The following is a 20,280-nucleotide window of genomic DNA, read 5'->3' as shown; positions in this document are numbered from 1 at the left end:
GATTTACAAAAGAGCAAAAACCTAAATAAAAAATACAAATTGCCAGAAACGCAACTACACAAATTAATTTGTTCATATAGATTAGTTTAGACCAAGGTACACTTTATAAATTCCAGTTTTTAACACGGTGCTTGTGGCACCATACGAGTTGCAACAAGACCTTTTCCTCAAGGTAGACGTTCGATCTTCATTGTAACATATTTAACGCGATAGTATGGTATTGAAAAATTCCATTGGTACCAAAAGCAACCAGAGTGATCAGGTTCTGTTCCAAGAAAGTTAGTCCATTCGGATTGGCATAGGTACAACATTTGTTTTACCATCCATCTGTCTGTGTCAAAGCACACTGCCCATTTGAATCACCATCATTGTCTCGATCTTTTGTGGAAAATCGTTGTCCGCTCAAATATAATGGCTGATTACTATACAACATAGTATCACCTGTATTAATCACAACACATTGATATTTTGCTATATCTTCATTTTCAATTATACACGAGGTTTTCAACATAGAGCATCTTATAGGCTGTCTTTTGTTTAATACTATCTTGGCATAACATATCGTTAGTTTATAGAATCGTTTTCATACAGTGTAGACGCACTCAGGTTATTAATTGACTGGGTCAGATTAGGTGAACGTTCCTTTGTAACGCTAAATTATCACATTGTACTTGTTGAAGACATTTAAACTGTGAGGTCGCCAAAGATTCTCAACGCATCAATCAAATAATACGAATAACTAGCAGAGGACTAAACCTTGTATGTGAATACTGAAACATTCTTTTGTTCTTCTCATGCACATGCATGAACTTAACTCTTTTCTTTTATTTAAATACCCACTGGAAGGCCACTGACAGACTGAGTGAGCGTAAAATCAATATTACCGTTAGCCAATGACAAAGAAAATATAGGTAAATGATTCAGTATTATTACCAGCAAAAGAATTGCGGTTGTCCACTGTTACGGGAATACATCTAATAGTACCAAAAATGTCAGGTTTGGACACCCACCGTCATATGAACGTCACATTACTGAATTGAATTCGGTAATGACATGATGTATACCATATTTTCTTAAATAGTCCGTCGATAAATTAAGAAACTTTAACCCGTTTCAACTCCCTTAGTCAAAAATTTCCTAAAATGAATTTGTCTGTTCTTTTTATGTGTCTCTCATCTTGCTCTAGGCGTATTATCTATACTATTAAACGAGAAGACCTCATTTTTGGTGTCGCTTCTCCTCCTTTCACAATAAATTAATCATCATGCCTCTGTGTCCTATAGGTAACATGTATAGTCGCATTTGTCATCCATTCTTATGATAATTAAGTTTGGGTTATTTGGGATAAAAAACGAAAAAGAATGCGTCCGGATATTTCCCCGTCATTGGACAAAACTTTAAGTCAGATTAGACTTCCGGTTTGTGTTTTTCTGTACTTCGAACATACAAAGACTATGAAATAAAGTATATGAATTTGCTTTCTGCTATCATTTTGAGTACTAGCATGTATCATCCTTGCTTAACGTGTTTCAGTTTGGGTTATTTTGGGAGGAAAACGAAAATAAATAATATTTGCTATTTACTATCAATTAGTTTACAGTGGCGGATCCAGAACTTTTCATAAGGGAGGGGGCGCTGACTGACCTAAAAGGGGGTGGGGGCGTTACTCTCATGCTTCCCCATATAATCAACAATTTTTTCCAACGAAAGGGGGTAGCCCCCCCCCCCCACCCCCCCTGGGATCCGCCTATGGTTTACTATCAACGGCGGTCACTGCGGATATATTTCTATATACTTCCATACATTTACTATGAATTACTGTATTTGTTATAATTTACTATAAATTCCAATGGTTATCTTGGGGGGGGGGGACTCTTTACTATTCATGGCGTTCACTGATGTATATATATATATAAGTACCTTTGACTTTTGATACCTCTCCTGAAATTCTCTGAGTAATTAAAGTATATATGCATGTTCATAGAGTCACGGTACAGAAAAACAGAAGGTATAAAAATCGGTATTTGGAAAATAGGAGGAGGGCAAAAAAATGTGCCCAGTCCCTAAGTACCTTTGAATTTTGATACCTCTCCTGAAATTCTCCAGTCAGCATATTTTTTTTTACAGTTTACATACGCTCTATTTCCCCGCGATTTCGCGGGTGTGTTCTAGTTGTATTTATAAGAATGATACAAATTTAATACCTTAAATTACAACTGACAAATGAATTGAACTGTTTTAATCAAATTGATAAATTTAAAAAAAAAACACATATCAAACAAACTTTGTTATTCTTCCAAATGCGTATTTTATTTTTAGTTGATACGAGATTTTCTAGTTTTTTATACCTCCCACACTGAACCTATATAGATAACACATAGTTGAAAGGGTGTTAGAGAAGATTGTTACGCCGAGAAAACATTGTCAATCGTGAAGTATAATATTATAAAACATTAAATTTAGTTCACAGGTTTCCCTCTATTATTTTTACAAATAGAAAGTAATCAACTTTCAAATAAACCAACAACAACAAAAATATTTTCATATTGAGGTTTGTAAAAAGTTTATTTCGGGTCGGTTGGGACAAGAAGAGTTTACAAAAGAAAAAAACTAAATAAAAAAAACAGGTTACTCGAATCACAATTACACAAACTAATTTGGTCATATAGATAAATTTAGGTCAATGTACATTTTGTAAATTTCAGTATCAAACACGGTGTTTGTGACGCCAAACAACCTTTTCCTCAAGGTAGACGTTTGATTTTCATTGTAACAGATTTCATGCGATAGAAGGGTATAAAGGCATTCCATTTGTACCAGTATATACCGGAGTGGCCAGGTTCAGTTCCAAGAAAGTAAAGTCCATTCGGATTTGCATAGGTACACCATTTGTACCACCATCCACCTTTCTGTGTTAAAGCACACTGCCCACCTGTATTATCATCATTGTCGCGATCTCTTGTTGAAAATCGTTGTCCGGTCAAATTTAATGGCGGAAAACTATCCAACATAGCATCACCTGAATTAAAGGCAGAACATTGATATTATTTGATATTATTTGTTATCTTAGATCTAACATGATTAACAGCATAAACCATTTTTAGGAGGACAAACACTGACTTTATTACAAGTTAGACCGAGAGTTAGGTTGAATGATATCTTACCATAAGATATCGTAAGGTTATATTATTACGCAAAATGTCAAGTTTGGACATCCAAATTCATATGAATATCACAAAATTGTATACTTACTCTTGAATCGAATTCGGTAATGACATACTTTCGTATTAAATTATAAGCATGGTACCTTCCATAGCTATATATTCTTAAATATTCCGTCGACAAATTAAGAAACTAGAACCCGTTTCAACTCTCTGTCAAAGTTTTCCTAAAATAAATTTGTCTGTTCTTTTTATGTGTCTTTCATATTGCTCCCCGGGTATTATTGCATTTATAAGAATGTCACAAATACCTTAAAGAACAACTGACAAATGAATTGAATTATGTTAAGCAAATTGATGAATAAAAAAAGACATATCAAACAAACTTTGTTATGCTGCCAAATTTGTATTTTATTTTTAGTTGGTACCAACAAGACGATGTTTTTCAGTTTTTATACCTCCCTCAATGACACTTTAATGTACCCAGTTCCTTTAAATCATGCCTGTATTTACCTATTAAATCTATGTCTGCATAATATTAGGCAGATTGGGAGATCAGGGGGCTCTCACCATTGCCCTGTGCCCTATGTCCTGAAATTTTGACATTTTTTTTGCTGAAAAGTGACAATGTTAGACCTCCGTAAATATCGAAGATGACATTATTCTTAGAAATGCTTTTCATACAATCTTTATTTATACAGAGCCTATTAATTCGTCAAATTTTGTGGTTATTGAAAGAATAGGGGATCTCACCGTCATTTTAGCGGTCTCAGGTAGGTTTTCGCTATATATTTTGAATATCCAGTTGGCACTTTGGGCCCTCCGTAAACATAAAAGACAGAAAGTGTACCCAAATTCCTTTTAGTCACGTTTGTATATACCTATTAACTAAATGTCTGCATAATATGAGACAGATTGAGAAATCAGAGGGTTCTCACCATTGCCCTGTGCCCTTTGTCCTGAGTTTTTTTCATTTTTTCGCTGAAAAGTGACAGTCTTAGCCCTCCATAGATTTCGACGATGACTTTATTCTATGAAATCCGCCTAATACAACCTTTATATATATAAAGTCTATGGTTTAGTAGAATTTTATGGACATTGAAAGACCCTAATTTAAGCCGTCTCAGGTAGATTTTCACTGTATATTTCTGTTTTTTGGGCTTTCCATTTATATTTCTAATTGTATTTCTTAATATTTCATGAGTGATTGGGTTTTGTTATGTTTTTAATAAGAAATATAAGATATAAATTTACAAATTTTGTGTCGTTTTATTGATAAAAATCTAAATTACATTAGAAAAATATGCAACTTTACATAAGTATGAATAAGGGTTTGTATTTGAGGACAACGAGAGTTTAAGACAACTTGAAGACTGAGGTCATAAAACGATTTCCTACGAGTCTTTTCTATCCTTTCAACTATGAAAATCATGCTTTTAATGTTATCAAATATTTTTTTTTTTTATGATTTTCAACTAAATTTGTATCTCGAACCGACTGCTAGCAGCCCGTTGGATATCGAATAACGAATAACCAACCGGCCGCTAACTGCACATCCATATAACATTGTCAATCGTGAAGTATAATATAATTTATTTCACAGGTATCACCCCTATATATTTTTTCTTCACATAGAAAGTAAACAACTTTCAAAAAACCAAAATCCAATTCAAGGTACCTCCTGAAAACTCTTTTATTTTATTTGATTTAAGGTTCAAAATTAAAGTTCACGAATAAAACTAAGCTATAATACAATTGTGTGTAATATTATGATAACATTTATATGCATGGTTCTATGTAATTCCGCTACTTAAACAAGCCATTTGATAATATAATTTATTGTTAATTTACCTTAAAACTGTATTCATTTTAATTTGTTATCGACAGGCTAATATAAAAAGAGGGGCAAAAGATACCAAAGGGATATTTAAGCTCATAGATCGAAAACAAACAGGCAATGACATGTCAAATCAGGAAATACGACGTGGAGACATACATAAGTACACAAAACACTACATAAAACACAGACAGAGCGACACAGACCCAACAAAACACTGGGGTTGATTTCCGAACGGATAAGCAGATCTTGCTGCACATATTACACACAACGTGATGTTCATGAAAGCAAAAACCTTGTGTCAAATTTGGTAGTTCACATTAGAGGAAATATGGATTGGATTGAGACTACATCAATTGTATAATATCCGTCGTCTTCTTTTAAACATTTATTCCATTTATTTCAACCAAATCATGAAGTCATCCATAGAAATTTTCAACGGATGATTTCATCTTACCGTTTGTGGAACATCTCGAACTGATATAAAGTATTATTTACCAGCATTCTCGCTATACCCTGCCAATGTTAGTTCGTAATCTGCGGACTCATTTGCTTTACTGAACATCTCGTACAATTAACAACTGGGAACTTACCAGCATCCCCGCTGTACCCTGTCAATGTTAATTGGTAATCTGCAGACTCATCCGCTATACTAAACATCTCGTACTGAGCATAGCGCCTCACTCCAGACCAGTCTTCTAAGTCAAACCTTAAACTGTACGACTTCCCATTCAATATATTTGAAATGTTGTCGTTACCTACAAATGTATATTAGATATGATATTAACACATTTTACCTTTAATTAGCTTGTTATATACACATTGACTAAATAAGTCAACATTTGATGAAAATAAAAGAAGGTCGTTATAAATACAAATGTATATTGCTTTAAAAAGACAAAAAAAAAGATGAGGAACTTTTCGCCGGGTGTAAATTTTCGCTTATTTTCGCGGATAGAACTAAATAGCCAAAATAAATTCCGCCAATATAAAAGTGTACATTCAAAGGTATTGATGAAAGATTAGAATCCGCAAAAAAAATACTAGTAACCGCCAAAATATTTCGTACATCTTATTAAAGGTAAATCGCAAAATTTTACTCCCGCAAAGATTACCAACAATACGGTATCATTAGATCTGCTTCATTTTTTATCCATAATATACATAACGCTGTGTGTTCTTATCGGATGGTATGACTAAATTATGATGTCTTTATGAACTTTCTATTATGATGAAACATAATTCCAGCAGCATATACATATGCAATACATATCTGCAGGTAGATATTCCAGAGCTTCAGTTAACTGTCTATGATTTCTTTGATTAAGTCTAGTTGCTTATAGGGAAATTATGACCAAATAATTGTTTATCAATCCAGCGTTTTAAATGAAGCTTTTTGGGAGTCATTGTACAGAATTTTTGCCTTTAAATTAATCATGGTTTTATAGGTCTGTTTTGGTGTTTTATTTGGTTTTTTTTTCTACATGTCACTGCCTTGAATTTAATAGAATTGGATTTGTTTGATTTGTTTAATTGATCCAATTCATATTAATAAGAGGAGATTTTCAGAGTATTTCAATTGGACAGTACTCAATAACTACACCAACGACATCATTATGGGGAGGGATAACAATGAAAGTATGATCAATTCTCACTTTGAGTTTTGTATATTGATGTCTTCGAATTGAATCGTGGGAATTTATAGACTGTGTCTAGATTTTAACTCTAGCAACCTGCCACATGTAGTATGACTGGCAATGAGACATCTATCCATCAGAGATAAAATGAGGTGGTAATAAGCAATAATTGGCCACCATATGATCCTCAACCATGAGAAACCCATTCCGTATAGTCTGCCATAAAGGGCCCAGACATAAAAAAATGTGAAATGTAACGGTCTAATTTATAAAACTTTTTTTATATTACGAAAAACAAATATGAAAGGATTGAACCAACGACAACCTGTACTACAGGCGTCTGACTTGGGATTTGAAACAGTGGTTTTACAGCACAGCATAAGAACAAACTGGTATCATCGGTTGCAGCTGATCTCATAAGATTTGTACGATGTACAAACACAACTAACATTAAAATAATAAACACCAAGCGCCGAATTAGGAGTACTCGCAGTTACTGAAAGCTAGGAAGAATAGAGACTAAAAATAAAGTCGAAAGTTATTTTATTTCAAGACAAACTTAAGGATGTTCGCCTGTCATGTTTTGGGATTTTTGTCAGATTTTCGGAATCCTCTGCTTTTGCCCATTTGAATGCCTTAAAATATTTTGGCCATTGACCCCACTTTTTCATTTTAAAAATCTTTTACATCTTTAATTATAAGTCATCTGTAAAAGTTATAAACAATCTTTGTTATTTTTAAAAAGTTTTGAGAACTTGTCAATGATAAAGCTATGAACAATGAAGAGAAAACATTTCCCCGCCAAAATTTCAATGGTCAATACCTCGAAAACAAGCACACTGGTCTATTTTTTTTTTAATTTTATTTATTCCCTATCAATTTATACTAGTTTTAAGAAAAGTTTGTTATTTTGAAACTGATGACCGATCTTCTTTAAATTAAAAATTCAAATAAACATGAATCCTTGAACTGAATCTGTAACTACAAATATCAATGACTAAAATATACATTAATTTACCAAGCCAATATTCTCCTGAAGGATCACCAAATCCATTCTTATAATCCAACCAGTCTCTATAGAAATCTGTTGAACCATCTTGTCGTCTTTGTATCACCTGTAAAAAAGTTATTCAATGAAAAAAAAAATAATCAAAAATCGGTAGTTAATAATACAAATTCAAATTGACTTCACTCTGGCACTTTGAAGTTTTATTTTTGGTTAATAATTTATTTTGTTTGATTTGAAAATAATGTTACCGAATTTCTGGTATTTGTTTTTCTATTGTGAACCAACTTTTATCTATTATTCATAGATATTCAATCATTATCCGAAAATTCGAAACTCATACTTAAACTAAATATTTAGAAACACACACCGTCCATTTATCCACCATATCACAGTAAACATGTATACAGTCGTTGTTTACGGAAATTGCGTAAACCCCGTCGTTAGTCCCATCCGGAAATTCAGAGCAATCAGCCGGAAATGTCACTGAAATTGAAATCAAATCTTATTATCACAGATTTAAAATTTTGACTTCAATAATGTTCCTAATTTTGCCTTTTTAACATAACAGAATGGTAAAAACACTGGTATTTATCTAGTTGAAACAAAAAACATTAGGAAGATGTGTCTTAGAAAAAGAGACACTTTAGTTGAAAATCTAAACATGTTTTGTCCTTTAAAGCTCTGAAGCCATAAGGCTGCATAAAATCTAATTACGATAAAACAAATTGTCATGAGCATGATGAAATTAGAAGCAGTGAAGAATGCGACTGATTCGGAATGTAATAAAATTAAATTGAGGATCTGGATATACAATTGAAACAAAACACATATCTTAGATTAGTGTTTGTATCGGACCAATCATTGATGTTGTTATCAGTATATGAAAACATAAACAAATATGTTATTGCAATACAGTTAATAAATCTTTTCAATTTTTCGATTTTGCATTTTAGACTGTTAATTGCGTCTTTAAACAAAATTAATTGGATGTTTAATGATTGCTATTTTGTCTTACACTTATGATATTTTATTATATTCTAATTATGGTTTCGAGCCGGATTTCAGTAACTGCGAGAAATCTCAGATCGGTACTTTGTGTCTGTAGAGTATTTGTGTTTGCATTGAACTATGGGCAAGCCATAGTTCGATGCAAGCCTTTTTAAACAGCTTTTTTTATTGTTTGTTCTGATGTTGTGCTGTTACATTACTGTCCCAGATTAGGGAGAGAAGTTGGACCAAGCAAACATGTTTAAATCCACCGCAATATGTATTTGTCTTTCAAAATTAAGATAATTAAGTGATCGCCGTTTGCTGCTATATCACGTTTTTGCCACGCTTCTATTGCGCTATTCAAGACCATAGTACGATTATAACACACCCATACCGTCCTCATCACGCTGTTATAATGACCAGACTTCGTTTATACTACGATCATGATGCTCATTGTCGTTGTAATACCAAATCTATACAAGTTTGAGCTTTCTAAATAGTTGAGGACTGTTTCGATATATCATAATTTAAGGATTATGTACCCTTGTGTCGATTCAATGCTAAACATGGGAATTTTATAGAAAATCCAAAGCCTTTTCCCTTGTACTCTCATATTTGGCAATTTAATGCTTGATAGATTATTGCATGCAGTGCTAGCAATGATTTCTTTAAAACAAGTTAAAACTTTATAAATTTTGATATTGGTTAAAACAAATATGAATATGGACCAATTCATGTACACCTTTTAGGGTACGTTCAACTTTAGTGACTGATCAGCACGAGGTGATTTGGAATTTAAAGGTTGTTTAGGACGTTTTGTAAACAATAACCACTAGCTAATCATAGAAAATCTATGTTTAAAATTTTATAACTCAAATCTCTGTATTCAAGTCTGTGGATTGTCTACAAAATTCTTGGTTCTATTTTCACCAAATTCTCTTGTTCTACATAATGCAATTAAACTATGAATACTAATGCTTTGCACGAAGTTTTCCCTTGATATATGTTCAAAATGGTCCATCTCTATTGGTCATTATCTTTGCTGTTTTGATACTTTTGCAAATTTTGTAATTGACAGGCTTCAGAAGGGGTCATAAACCGTAAGGTAATATGCGTGCATCATTAAGAAACCAATCAGAGCTTATTTTTGAAAAGTAATTACTTCAAGAGTGCGTGTATGTCAACTAGAACTTCTAGCTCCACACCGTGATGCGAAAAAAAGCTCTCCAGCTTTTGTTTGTCTGTACGTAATTTGGACCTCTTGTCCTTTATCTTTAACGGCTCAATCCTTCTTGACACATCTATGTCATCGCTACTAGTGTTCACTTAAACATCGTCATTTGATCTTGATATACCAGCAATAAGTGGCGATTTAGGTTTGATTAGTCGGTCCGACATATAACTTCTGGATCATGATTCGTTACTAATAGATCTTCCACTTCCTCTCGAGAATCTCGACGTACATGTACCAATGAGCAATAGAATGAATGATACAGTTTTTATATGGAACAAGGTGTTGACATAATTGTTGGGAGCGTAGTAAGATGAACGTGGTATATGATCGTTGTATTGTCGTGTTAAGAGCGTGCTATAACTACAGTAGAAGCGTGGTAAGATCGTGTTTTAATCGGATAAATCGAGGTATGGTCGTAGTGAGGACGTGATGAGCGTAGAAAGATCGTGATAATCGTAGTGAGGTCGCAGGATAAGTATGGTAAGAACATGGTATGATCGTAGCGGGATCGTTGTAGAAGTGTAATGAGGACGTAGTAGCAACGTGATTGAAACGACAATTTACATTTTCATACCGCTCATACTGCAAATTCACCAGGATCGGAATTTCTTGGTGTGATCGTGGTCTAGTGTGACTGGGGCTTAAACTTTGTTTACTGATATTTGATAATGCGTGTTATCATTATTATATATGTTGCTGTATGTGGTGTTCCATGGAGAGATACTGATTTGTGACACGTTGTTTTAAAAGATATTTCATTGGCTTTAACCATATACCATTGCAACAAAACTATTTTAAGAGAAATTTTTAAAATGGATTTTTCTGTCATAATGCGAAGTATCATCGCTTGTCCGTGACTGAATTAAAATAGGACGTGAAATTTTAGTATTCGTATTTTCATTTGCTGATTTCACGCAGTGAATTAGGTAGACAGTATCTCATTTTCTCTGCTCTCAATAATTTTTTGTATGAATATGTAATTGTTTTCTAAATGTGTTCCTTTTATCGGTCTAAAATGTAAAAATAACAATAATCAAAATCTCTTTAAACAGATATGTTTAATGAAATATGTCAGTTATACATTGCGCTGTTTTTGAGATGTCTTTTTTTAAGAAATGTGCAAAATTATTCACTATTTTTCTGTTTATATAAATCATATTTAAAGAGAATGATTAATCATTTGATATACATTTTACAAATTTACAAATGTAAAAACTCAAATATAATTATTTTTTAAAAGGGCACTTGCAGTCAAATTCATGTTCACCGATATGACTCAAACTCTCATATTCGACTTGTTACATCATAAATCGTATATTCAAATAAAAAAGTCTAAATGAACAATTTACGATGCATAAACTCGATATAATATATCAGTATTTCGTTTGTATTTTAGTCTAGACGCCATCTTATTTACCATTGCGGTGACCATCCAAAGACTGGCGAGGGTTATATAACCCGATATAAACATAAACATAGAGATAAATAGATAGCGAACTCGTGCTTTTGGATTTTTATTTTTTATTGGTCTGTTTGATTTCATATTATAGATTTAAAACAATATGTTAATAATCGTTTTTACCTGTATCAGAATGAAGTTTTGTAGATCGAATCAGTCAATCAAATGGTTTACCCATGTTTCACTTTCAATGTTGCCATTCTTTTTCCTTTTACTAGCTGAACTCGCCTACCTCATGCGCAACCCATTTCTAACTAAGAGATTTAATTCAAGTTCACTTGAAAATGGATTTAATAAGGTCGAATTATTCACTTGCGAATGAATAATTCATTGCCGAAGATTCTTTGCTTCTCTCGACAAAACTGAATCAACCTGGCTGCTAAAAGCGAATTTTCATTTCACTATTTCACTTTCATTAATGATTGAACAAGAAAACACATTATATTTTATTTTCTTGTATAACTCGAAGCTAGTTCACCTTTATCAAACTAAATAATAGAGTTAACATCATCTTACCTTAATTCGTCCAATAGTCTGAAATTGTTATAGGCCATCTTTTAGTCTAGTTTGTGCCGACTATTTTGTTGTATCATTGAATGCTTTAGTTCGATTGACCTTAATGTAAAAAAAAAATAATAATATAAATTCTACCTGGTTCGGGAGTCTTTATCATTATTTCGTATCCCTCAGCATATTCTGTTTTTTGATGACATGTCAAATATAAGGTACAAACTTTCAATTTTGTGTCATAGCTACACGAACCGCAACTTTCATCACTGGTGCATACCCTGGAACATTCTATTCTTGAACTGGCCTTTATGGTGCTGGGTGAAATTTCACTAGATACTATTCGAGTGTTTTTCATTATGTTGAACTTTTGAAATTTCTCATCGATACTGGAAACACAAAGTAACAACATTGCCAATATGATTACTGTTTTTAAAACACGCATTTTGATTTGAACTATTGTATCAATGTCCTTTTATTTACATTGACAAAGTGGCTATTCTCGATCAACTGCTTTCTTATTGACCACGATTCTGGTTTTATTAATTTCTATGATAAAGAATACTAAAGCGTACGGTGACCTATAAATGTTAATTTCTGTGTCATGTTGGTCTCTTGTGGAGAGTTGTCTCATTGGCAATCATGCCACATCTTCTTTTTTATTCTATATGATTGGCTAAGATACTTATTGATTAGTCATGTGTTTCTTGAACAAAAAAATAAGACATGGTATTTTTAAAGATCCATATTCAGAAAGTTTAAAGTTCCATTCAACTAAAACGTTTGAATGATATATAATAGGATTGTTACTACAATTTCAATTTTTTAAAGATTGATTTTGATGTTAATAACCTCAACTGCTTTGTCCTAAGTTTATCATTATGAAACTGCGCGAACTCTAGATCTGCGTTGATATGAATTCACAACCAAGGCTATTAATTTTCATTTCAGCATTTAATTGTGAAAATTCATTACCACATGTTAAATACTATATATATGCTTTCATCCTTATTTAGTTTACTTTTATTGTGTATGCTTAGCTGAAGAATTGGATATACAATGCTGCAATTTTAATCATTAACGTATATTCTGTCCGTTACCCTTTTAAAAAATATTCAAACAATGTTAAAATATTTAGCTGAAGTGACATTTCATTTGGGGAAATAACTCATTCAGTTGGAAATGCGTTTGAATTTGACACTTTCATGAATTGTTTGTAATCCTTAAGTTACATTATGTGGTTTTAAATCAGATGTCACCTTAAAACGAAATTTACAGATTCATTTCTATGAATCAATATAAGATTCATATAAACCTTTATTCCCAAAGTCATTTCAATAACTTTATGTTATTTACACATTGAGTCATGTCGATTGTTAGACAGATGTCACACGAGATACCCCGGTTTTTGATCGAATTCGCGTTACTCAGTCTCCTTCTTTTGTGTTTAGTGTTTTGTAGACTTTCATTCTCAATTGTCAAGCGTCACTGATGAGTCTTATGTAGACGAAACGCGCATCTGGTGTACTAAATTATAATCTTGGTACTTTTGTTATCTGTTTTTCTTTTAATTGGTCATGTTTTTATCTTCTGAGTTGTGATTCTCTTTTTGGTATCTTCCACTTTTTCCTTTATAAATGCTCTACGTCAATTTACCGTTGTAGAAGCGAATGCATGTTGGGTAATATCTTTTAATCGAAATTCAACCGATGACGTGATAATCATATGATTTGTATTATGATTTATAAATTGAAATAAAAAAATGCCGATAACGAAAAGGCGGTAATAACCTACAATTACATTGACTTGTCAAACACTTATTACTATTATTGAAATTTATTGTTTGGAACAAAAATAATTATTATTAAAATTACTATGTTTATCGCTGAGTAAACTCTGCAACTGCTGTTTGTCTAACATGTCTAATTACTGGGAATTTTTACGGGTATATATTTTATTCAGGTCCTTTACAATAAATCTTCTAAGGCCCAATTTCAGAATCTAGAGCTCATACAATAAATATTTTTGAATAATATCTTATGGACTTTTCTCAAATAAATAGCTCTTCTTTGATGACGGTTTTGTTTTTGTTTTTCATTGATCTCTTTTGTTTAATCAATTTAGTGGTTGTCGTAGATTGATCGCGTTTAGATAATAGCCAATCATTATGCTGTATGTTTTTTTTCTATAAAGGACCAAGAGTTTTTAATTGGACAACTTATACAATTTATTTTTATAACAAATGTTCGAATTTTCAAACAAATCACATAGAACAATTGTATCTATTTGTAAAATAAATTAGACGTTCCTATTTTCCTAAATCCCAAAAATTCATCAATGCATTGTTTTTAAAGCTATTCCTTCATTTTAGCATTTTGAAAGCTATTCCTTCATTTTAGCATTTTGAAAGCTATTCCTTCATTTTAGCATTTTGAAAGCTATTCCTTCATTTTAGCATTTTGAATCATTTGTTCATTTTATGCAGGGAAATAATATATGTCGATTCAAGATTATACAAAATGAAATGACATAAACTATTGTGTCGATTATCTCTCCTTTTGTATTGGTAACATACTCAACTAATGATAACTAAGCATTATTAATGATAATCCTCAACATGAATGAAACATTCGCACAGCCTTTTTAGAAAATAATAATTAATCAATCAATAATTTCTATTGATGAGTCCAATACTTAATTTTTCTATCGTCTTTCATTTTCAATAGTGTAAGCACTCTATGCATCTTTGGTTTAAAAGTTGATATTGGAATTAACAGTGTTTGTCCTTTGTGTTCGAGGTTTCGTTTTGATCTGTTTAACCATATTGTAACAAATATCTTAAACTTGTCACCAAGAAGATACATTCTTTTTAATAAAACAAAAAGGTCTGCTCCGCACCTTCTAAAAATCAATTGGGAGCCTCGGCGACAGCATTTTATCAAACTATAAGTCACCGTACGTCCTTCAACAATGCGCAACATCATTACAACATTGTAAGCTACAATGTATAACTGACCCCGAATTGATAGATGTAAAACAATTTGAACTAGAAAACTAACGGCCTGATTTATGTGCAAACTAATGATCGAAAAACAAATATGAAATACAGTAACAAATGACAACAACTAAATTACAGGTTTCTGACCTGGGACAGGCACATTAAGAATTAGAAAGGCTACACATTTTTACTGGCGACCAAACTCCCTCAACCTATCAAAAGCGTACAACATTGGAACAAACTAAAAATCGTTACACAAAATTGGTCTAGTTCTAAAAATATAAAACACTATCAGAGTATGACAATTTTCTGAAAGCGGTTTCTGTTTTTGAGTGGCTGACTCCAAAAATAGGAGGTATCAAAATGATATATATAAGAGTGTCTGGACGGGTTTACAGAATAGATAATACATTGTAATAATCGACAAGGAAATGGTTAAAAAAATAGAAGAAAAATAAATAGAGACAAATGATTGAAAAAACTAATGAATGCAAAAATGAAGTATCCGTTTGGGTGTGTAGTATTTTGTAGACTTTTCGACGTTTTTGTGGTTTATTCATGATTTTTTCAAGATTTTTTATATTCCCACTTTTTTTCATTTTCCGCTTCTTTTTAAAATGCTATACGTCAACGACAACTAATAGTTATATGATATTTACTATAATTCATCTATTGAAATCAATGATGTCGAAATCGAAAAGATAATTATTACCTGTAATTACTACGATACGTAATACACCTTTAATGATATTATTTGCAACAATTATTGAAATTTATTTAATGAACATTGAAAATGTAGAAAGTAAGATCACAAAAATACTGATCTCCTAGGAAAATTCAAAACGGAAAGTCCCTTATCAAATGGTAAAATCAAATAATAAAACACATCAAACAAACAGACAACAACTTTCATATTCCTGACTTTGTACATGCATTTTCAAATGTAGAAAAAGGGTGGATTGAACCTGGTTTGATAGCGCTAAACGTCTCACTTGTATGACAGTCGCATTCACTGAGTAAACTCCATAACTGCTATTTAATTGATAAATAGGAATATTTATGACGGGTACATATTGTATTTAGGTCGTATACAATCGGATAAATCTGTACAATAAAGTAAAACAAAATATTGTATCGCTAGAAAAAATAGTATGTTACTGCGAGCAACTTATCATATTTGTGTGTTTGTCTTGTTTATAGCCTTTTGAATATAAATTCAGACAAGCAAGGCGTGGGAGAATTTTAACTTGTTTATCTTATCACGTCGATTAAGGGTGTCATCGATTGATCATGTCCGAATGATTATCATGTTGGTTTATGAAATAAATGATAATTATTAGTTTCCAATTTGGAGATCATGAAAAATAAGTTAATGTTGCCATGTTTGAGACGTTGTTTTATAGTCCGAACTGTTACATAAACTGATACATGCAGTGGTAAATAAAAACTGTTGAAGTTTTTGTTATTGATGATTTTATCCACTTGTCTGTCTTGCATCTATAGAAATATTTTTTTGTTGTTGCACATTTGAACTACTACAGTAGCACTAAAATAATGAAGGTGAGTAACATGACGCTTTTTATTCCTCAGAAGTCTTATACCTGGATGAAGAAGAAACGCTAAAAAGAGTGGCAAATTATTATGTTATTACGTTTTCTTTCTCCTAATTGCAAAAGGAACTTAACTTAAGATGATATGATAACTTATTATATATACCTAATCGATACTCTTGATACAAAGTTTAAATAGCATACTCTTCAGTTTGAATTAGATGTTGATACCAAAAAATTTAAAAGAACTTTTAATTGTTGTCTTTTTGATGCAGCTCCCGTTTGCATTCTCTATTCTAATAACAGTGTTTTTCTTTTTGTCCCTAGTTTACGAGTATTCTACTTTTCTACTCTTTACAAAATTGTTCCTCATTCCAAATGTAAAAACTAGAAACGGTGGTTTACCTATGTTCAAATCTTATAACCAGATTACGACAACAAATGAATGTAACAAACTTAATGTTATGGATTGCATGAACTTTTAAAAGGAGTGAAACTGGATGGGGGACAGCATACTGTATCATGTTATACATTTAACGACCTTTTGGTATTTACAGATGTAAGACATCGACATCATATCGTTAGAGACTAAGATTTATCGTGTCTTTCGAAAAAATCGTAAGGTTGACATAAAAACTTATAAAGTATTGATTCCATTTTATCTTTTCTGTTGAGGTAATTTTTGTGTAAGGAGATAATTAATTCCATATAGCATAAAAAGTCAAAAGCGTAGGGTATCAATTGAGATATGTGGACGCTATTTGATAGAGCAGAGGGTTTATGCTGAGAAAATGGAAGTTGTCAAGACATGCGCTCGGCTAATTGGCATCACATTAAAAACATGATCTTAGACCTTCCAATTTCAGAACTTGGTAGCACCAACAAAAAGCACACACCTAAAATCGTGTTCTCATATATCAAAGGCATAAACAATTATAATTCTGGTGTAGCTTCACTAAAACAGATGAATTGCTCATAACAAACACCAAAGATAAGGCAATCATTCTCAACGATTAATTCCAAGAACAATAAACTATTGGATATTTTAAATTTCATACCCGTGTCTGAATATCCTGATTATATGAAATGGAAGTTATGTGGTATATATTTTATAAAAGATATTGCAGATAGTCAAAGCAAATTATTGTTAATATTCAAAACAAACAATTAATATTGAAAATGTTTTGATATAATGCAGTTTAACATTCCAAGTTATATCAAAAACTACATCAAATATTCTTCTAATTTGATCTTAGAACATTTGATTCCTTTATATGCATTTTCGAAAAAGATCATGGAAAATAAGAAGTTGAAATTCTTTACATAGATTTTGTAGATAAAATATGCATACTATCAAATAAAAAAAAAAAGAAATGAGAGGAGGTGACAAATTCTGAAATCTTTGAATGAACGAAGTACTCGCTTGTTCTATAACGACGTTGTAAAGATAGATATTTAAAATCATTTCAGTACAAATTACAACACAAAGTTAAACCTATAGATACATTTTATATAAAATTAAACATAATAAAAAGGCAATATTCTAGATAATCTATAGTATAGTGCCTACCACGATTGTGTGAAGTAGATGAAATTGTAAAACGAATATGTGAATTTTGAAGTCCAAAATTATTGAGATCGGACATATTGTGACTTCATTTACTAACTTCCTTTTTTAGGGATTACTTGTAATGGTAACATTATATTTTTTTGTAAAGATAAACAATAATTTTACCTGTGTGTAAAATATATTTCGGCATTTTTTTCTCTCGAAAAAATGGAATAAAACGTATGATCTTTTTTTCTCCGGAATAGGCTATTAAAAATTATGCATCTACTCTATATGTGGAAAATTTTGTGAAAATTTAAAAAGTGGAAATTCTTACCTTTCATTCATTTAGTTTCATTGATAAAAGTAAATATGTACTTGGCCAGTGTCAAAATTGAAGATAATTCAAGTTACTGTACACAATCATGCATGTTCTGTTTTAATCAATTTACGTGTATGAAAAAATAAACAGTGTGGATTTAAACGAATAATAACTTAATCCGATCAAGTAGCATAATATTCAATAAGAATGACCGGTCCACATCATAATAAGTATTAGGGGTAAACTGATTAGGAAGAGAATGTCTGATTTTTTAAGTTCATTTTTGAATAACGACTAAAATTTTGTCAACAAATCGTTTTGCTTTAATTTCATTAAATTAAATTTTTGACACCGCACAGGTTTCTGACACAGAATGAATGTGGTCTACTAAACTTAAAAAAAATAAATTTACCTATTATGGTCCAAAATACATAATCTAAATATTGATTCAGCATATCAAAGAATCCCAAGAATCAAACACATTTTACTTTGAACCCTGTTGACCTCAATGTGGAACGATTTGATAACAGGGTCCAACAATCAAGATCTAAAAACATGGTTAGATTTGGCAAATCAAAGAACCAATTTGAAAACGGGACCCAATACTTAAAATCTTTATACAAGGTTAGATTCCGCATATCAAAGAGCCTCAATAATTCAATGTTTGATGAAATCAAACAAAATTTAATTTTGGACCCTTTTGGCCTCATGTGGGTCAATTTAAAAACGGGGACAATATTCCAAAAACATTCACGGTTAGATTTAGAATATTAAAAAACCCAAGAATTCAAGAATAAAACTCCATTGAAATTGGTCAAGAAATAAGCAAGTTATACAAAGTATTAGAAAAGTATTGTTTGTGAACCCTTTTTGGCCCCTAATTCCGAAACAGTTAGGGCCATAACCCCCTAAATCAATCCAAACCTTCTTTTTTTGATATGGAACATCGTGGTACAATAACAGAAAGATCCATACACTTACACACAAGTTACTGTCTGGAAACTAGAAAAATACTTATTTTGACACCTTTTGGGCCCCTTGTCCCTCCTAAACTGTTGGGACTATTACCCCCAAAACCAATCCCAACCTCCCTTAGTGATTATAAACCTTGTGTTAAAATTTCATTGAATTCTATTCACTTCTACTAAAGTTATTATTCGGAAATCATCTGCCTTCCGACGACGACTACGCAGACGACGACACAGACGACGACAATGACAAGGTGATAGCAATATACGACTAAATTTTTTTTATTTTTTGCGGTCGTATAAAAACATGTCGTTCTGTATTGGTATAGTTTACGGATCTTTCATTTGCTTATTTAAGGCAATAGAAAGTTAGGGCTTAAAAAGTAGACATAATTATTGACTTTATACAGAAAATTCGCTATTTTAAAACTGAATAATTCATAATTAATACATTGATACAAAATGAAATAATTTCTAAAAACACATAAAACATGAATGTGTCCCAAGTACAGGGATGCCCCACTCGCACTATCATTTTTAATGTTCAGTGGACCGTGAAATTGGGGTAAAAACTCTAATTTGGCATTAAAATTAGAACGATCATAATTATCATAGGGAAGATGTGTACTAAGTTTCAAGTTGAATGGACTTTAACTTCATTAAAATTACCTTGACCAACATTTTTAACCTGACGCGCAACGAACTGACAGACGAACGAACGGACTCACAGACCAGAAAACATTATGCCCCTCACTATCGTAGGTGGGGTATAAAAAACATTCTGATTGGTATAGTGGTATTGCAATAAATTGTGTTGAAACGACCGTGGTATAGCAAACATCGTATTCCCTCATAAAATGATATCACACACTATAACACAGAGATAGCACTTAGATTATTGTAGATAGTGACTTACTGTTTATCATGGGATACATTGAATATAGAGTCTTTGAAAACAAAATTGACGTTTCGTATCATCGTTTTGATATGTCAATTCGTCCAACGGCAAATGCCCCGTACTGAATATTATAGTACTTATAAACATGGCTACGGTTATTA

At 31.9% G+C, this 20,280-nt stretch overlaps 1 protein-coding gene across 2 annotated transcripts; it reads right to left on the bottom strand.

The window, feature by feature from the left end:
• Positions 1-2,536: 2,536 nt before the first annotated feature.
• Positions 2,537-18,384, bottom strand: LOC143078330 (fibrinogen-like protein 1). 2 transcript variants are annotated; one of them, XM_076253219.1, is made up of 6 exons: positions 18,269-18,384; positions 11,979-12,223; positions 8,012-8,127; positions 7,654-7,750; positions 5,592-5,756; positions 2,537-3,019 (listed from the first exon to the last, which is right to left on the bottom strand). In XM_076253219.1, the coding sequence occupies exons 1-6, from the start codon at positions 18,277-18,279 to the stop codon at positions 2,745-2,747; spliced, it is 909 nt and encodes a 302-aa protein (XP_076109334.1). In that variant the 5' UTR covers positions 18,280-18,384; the 3' UTR covers positions 2,537-2,744. The 2 variants fall into 2 exon arrangements, with proteins under 2 accessions (XP_076109334.1, XP_076109335.1); XM_076253220.1 differs by lacking the exon at positions 11,979-12,223 and adding an exon at positions 11,844-11,942.
• Between the last annotated feature and the right edge of the window lie 1,896 nt (positions 18,385-20,280).

This window comes from Mytilus galloprovincialis, chromosome 6 (assembly GCF_965363235.1).
Source record: "Mytilus galloprovincialis chromosome 6, xbMytGall1.hap1.1, whole genome shotgun sequence".
In the NCBI taxonomy this organism is placed as follows: Eukaryota; Metazoa; Mollusca; class Bivalvia; order Mytilida; family Mytilidae; genus Mytilus; species Mytilus galloprovincialis.
Note: the sequence above shows the minus strand (reverse complement) of the source record. Positions and strands in the feature narration are given on the sequence as shown.

Bases quoted from the DNA above. Each gene is read 5' to 3' on its own strand.
- LOC143078330 (XM_076253219.1), bottom strand. The intron at 8,128-11,978 runs GTAGAATTTATA...TTTCAATTTCAG, and splicing joins GATAAAGACTCCCGAACCAG to TGACATTTCCGGCTGATTGC. The intron at 7,751-8,011 runs GTGTGTGTTTCT...ACTTTTTTACAG, and splicing joins ATATGGTGGATAAATGGACG to GTGATACAAAGACGACAAGA.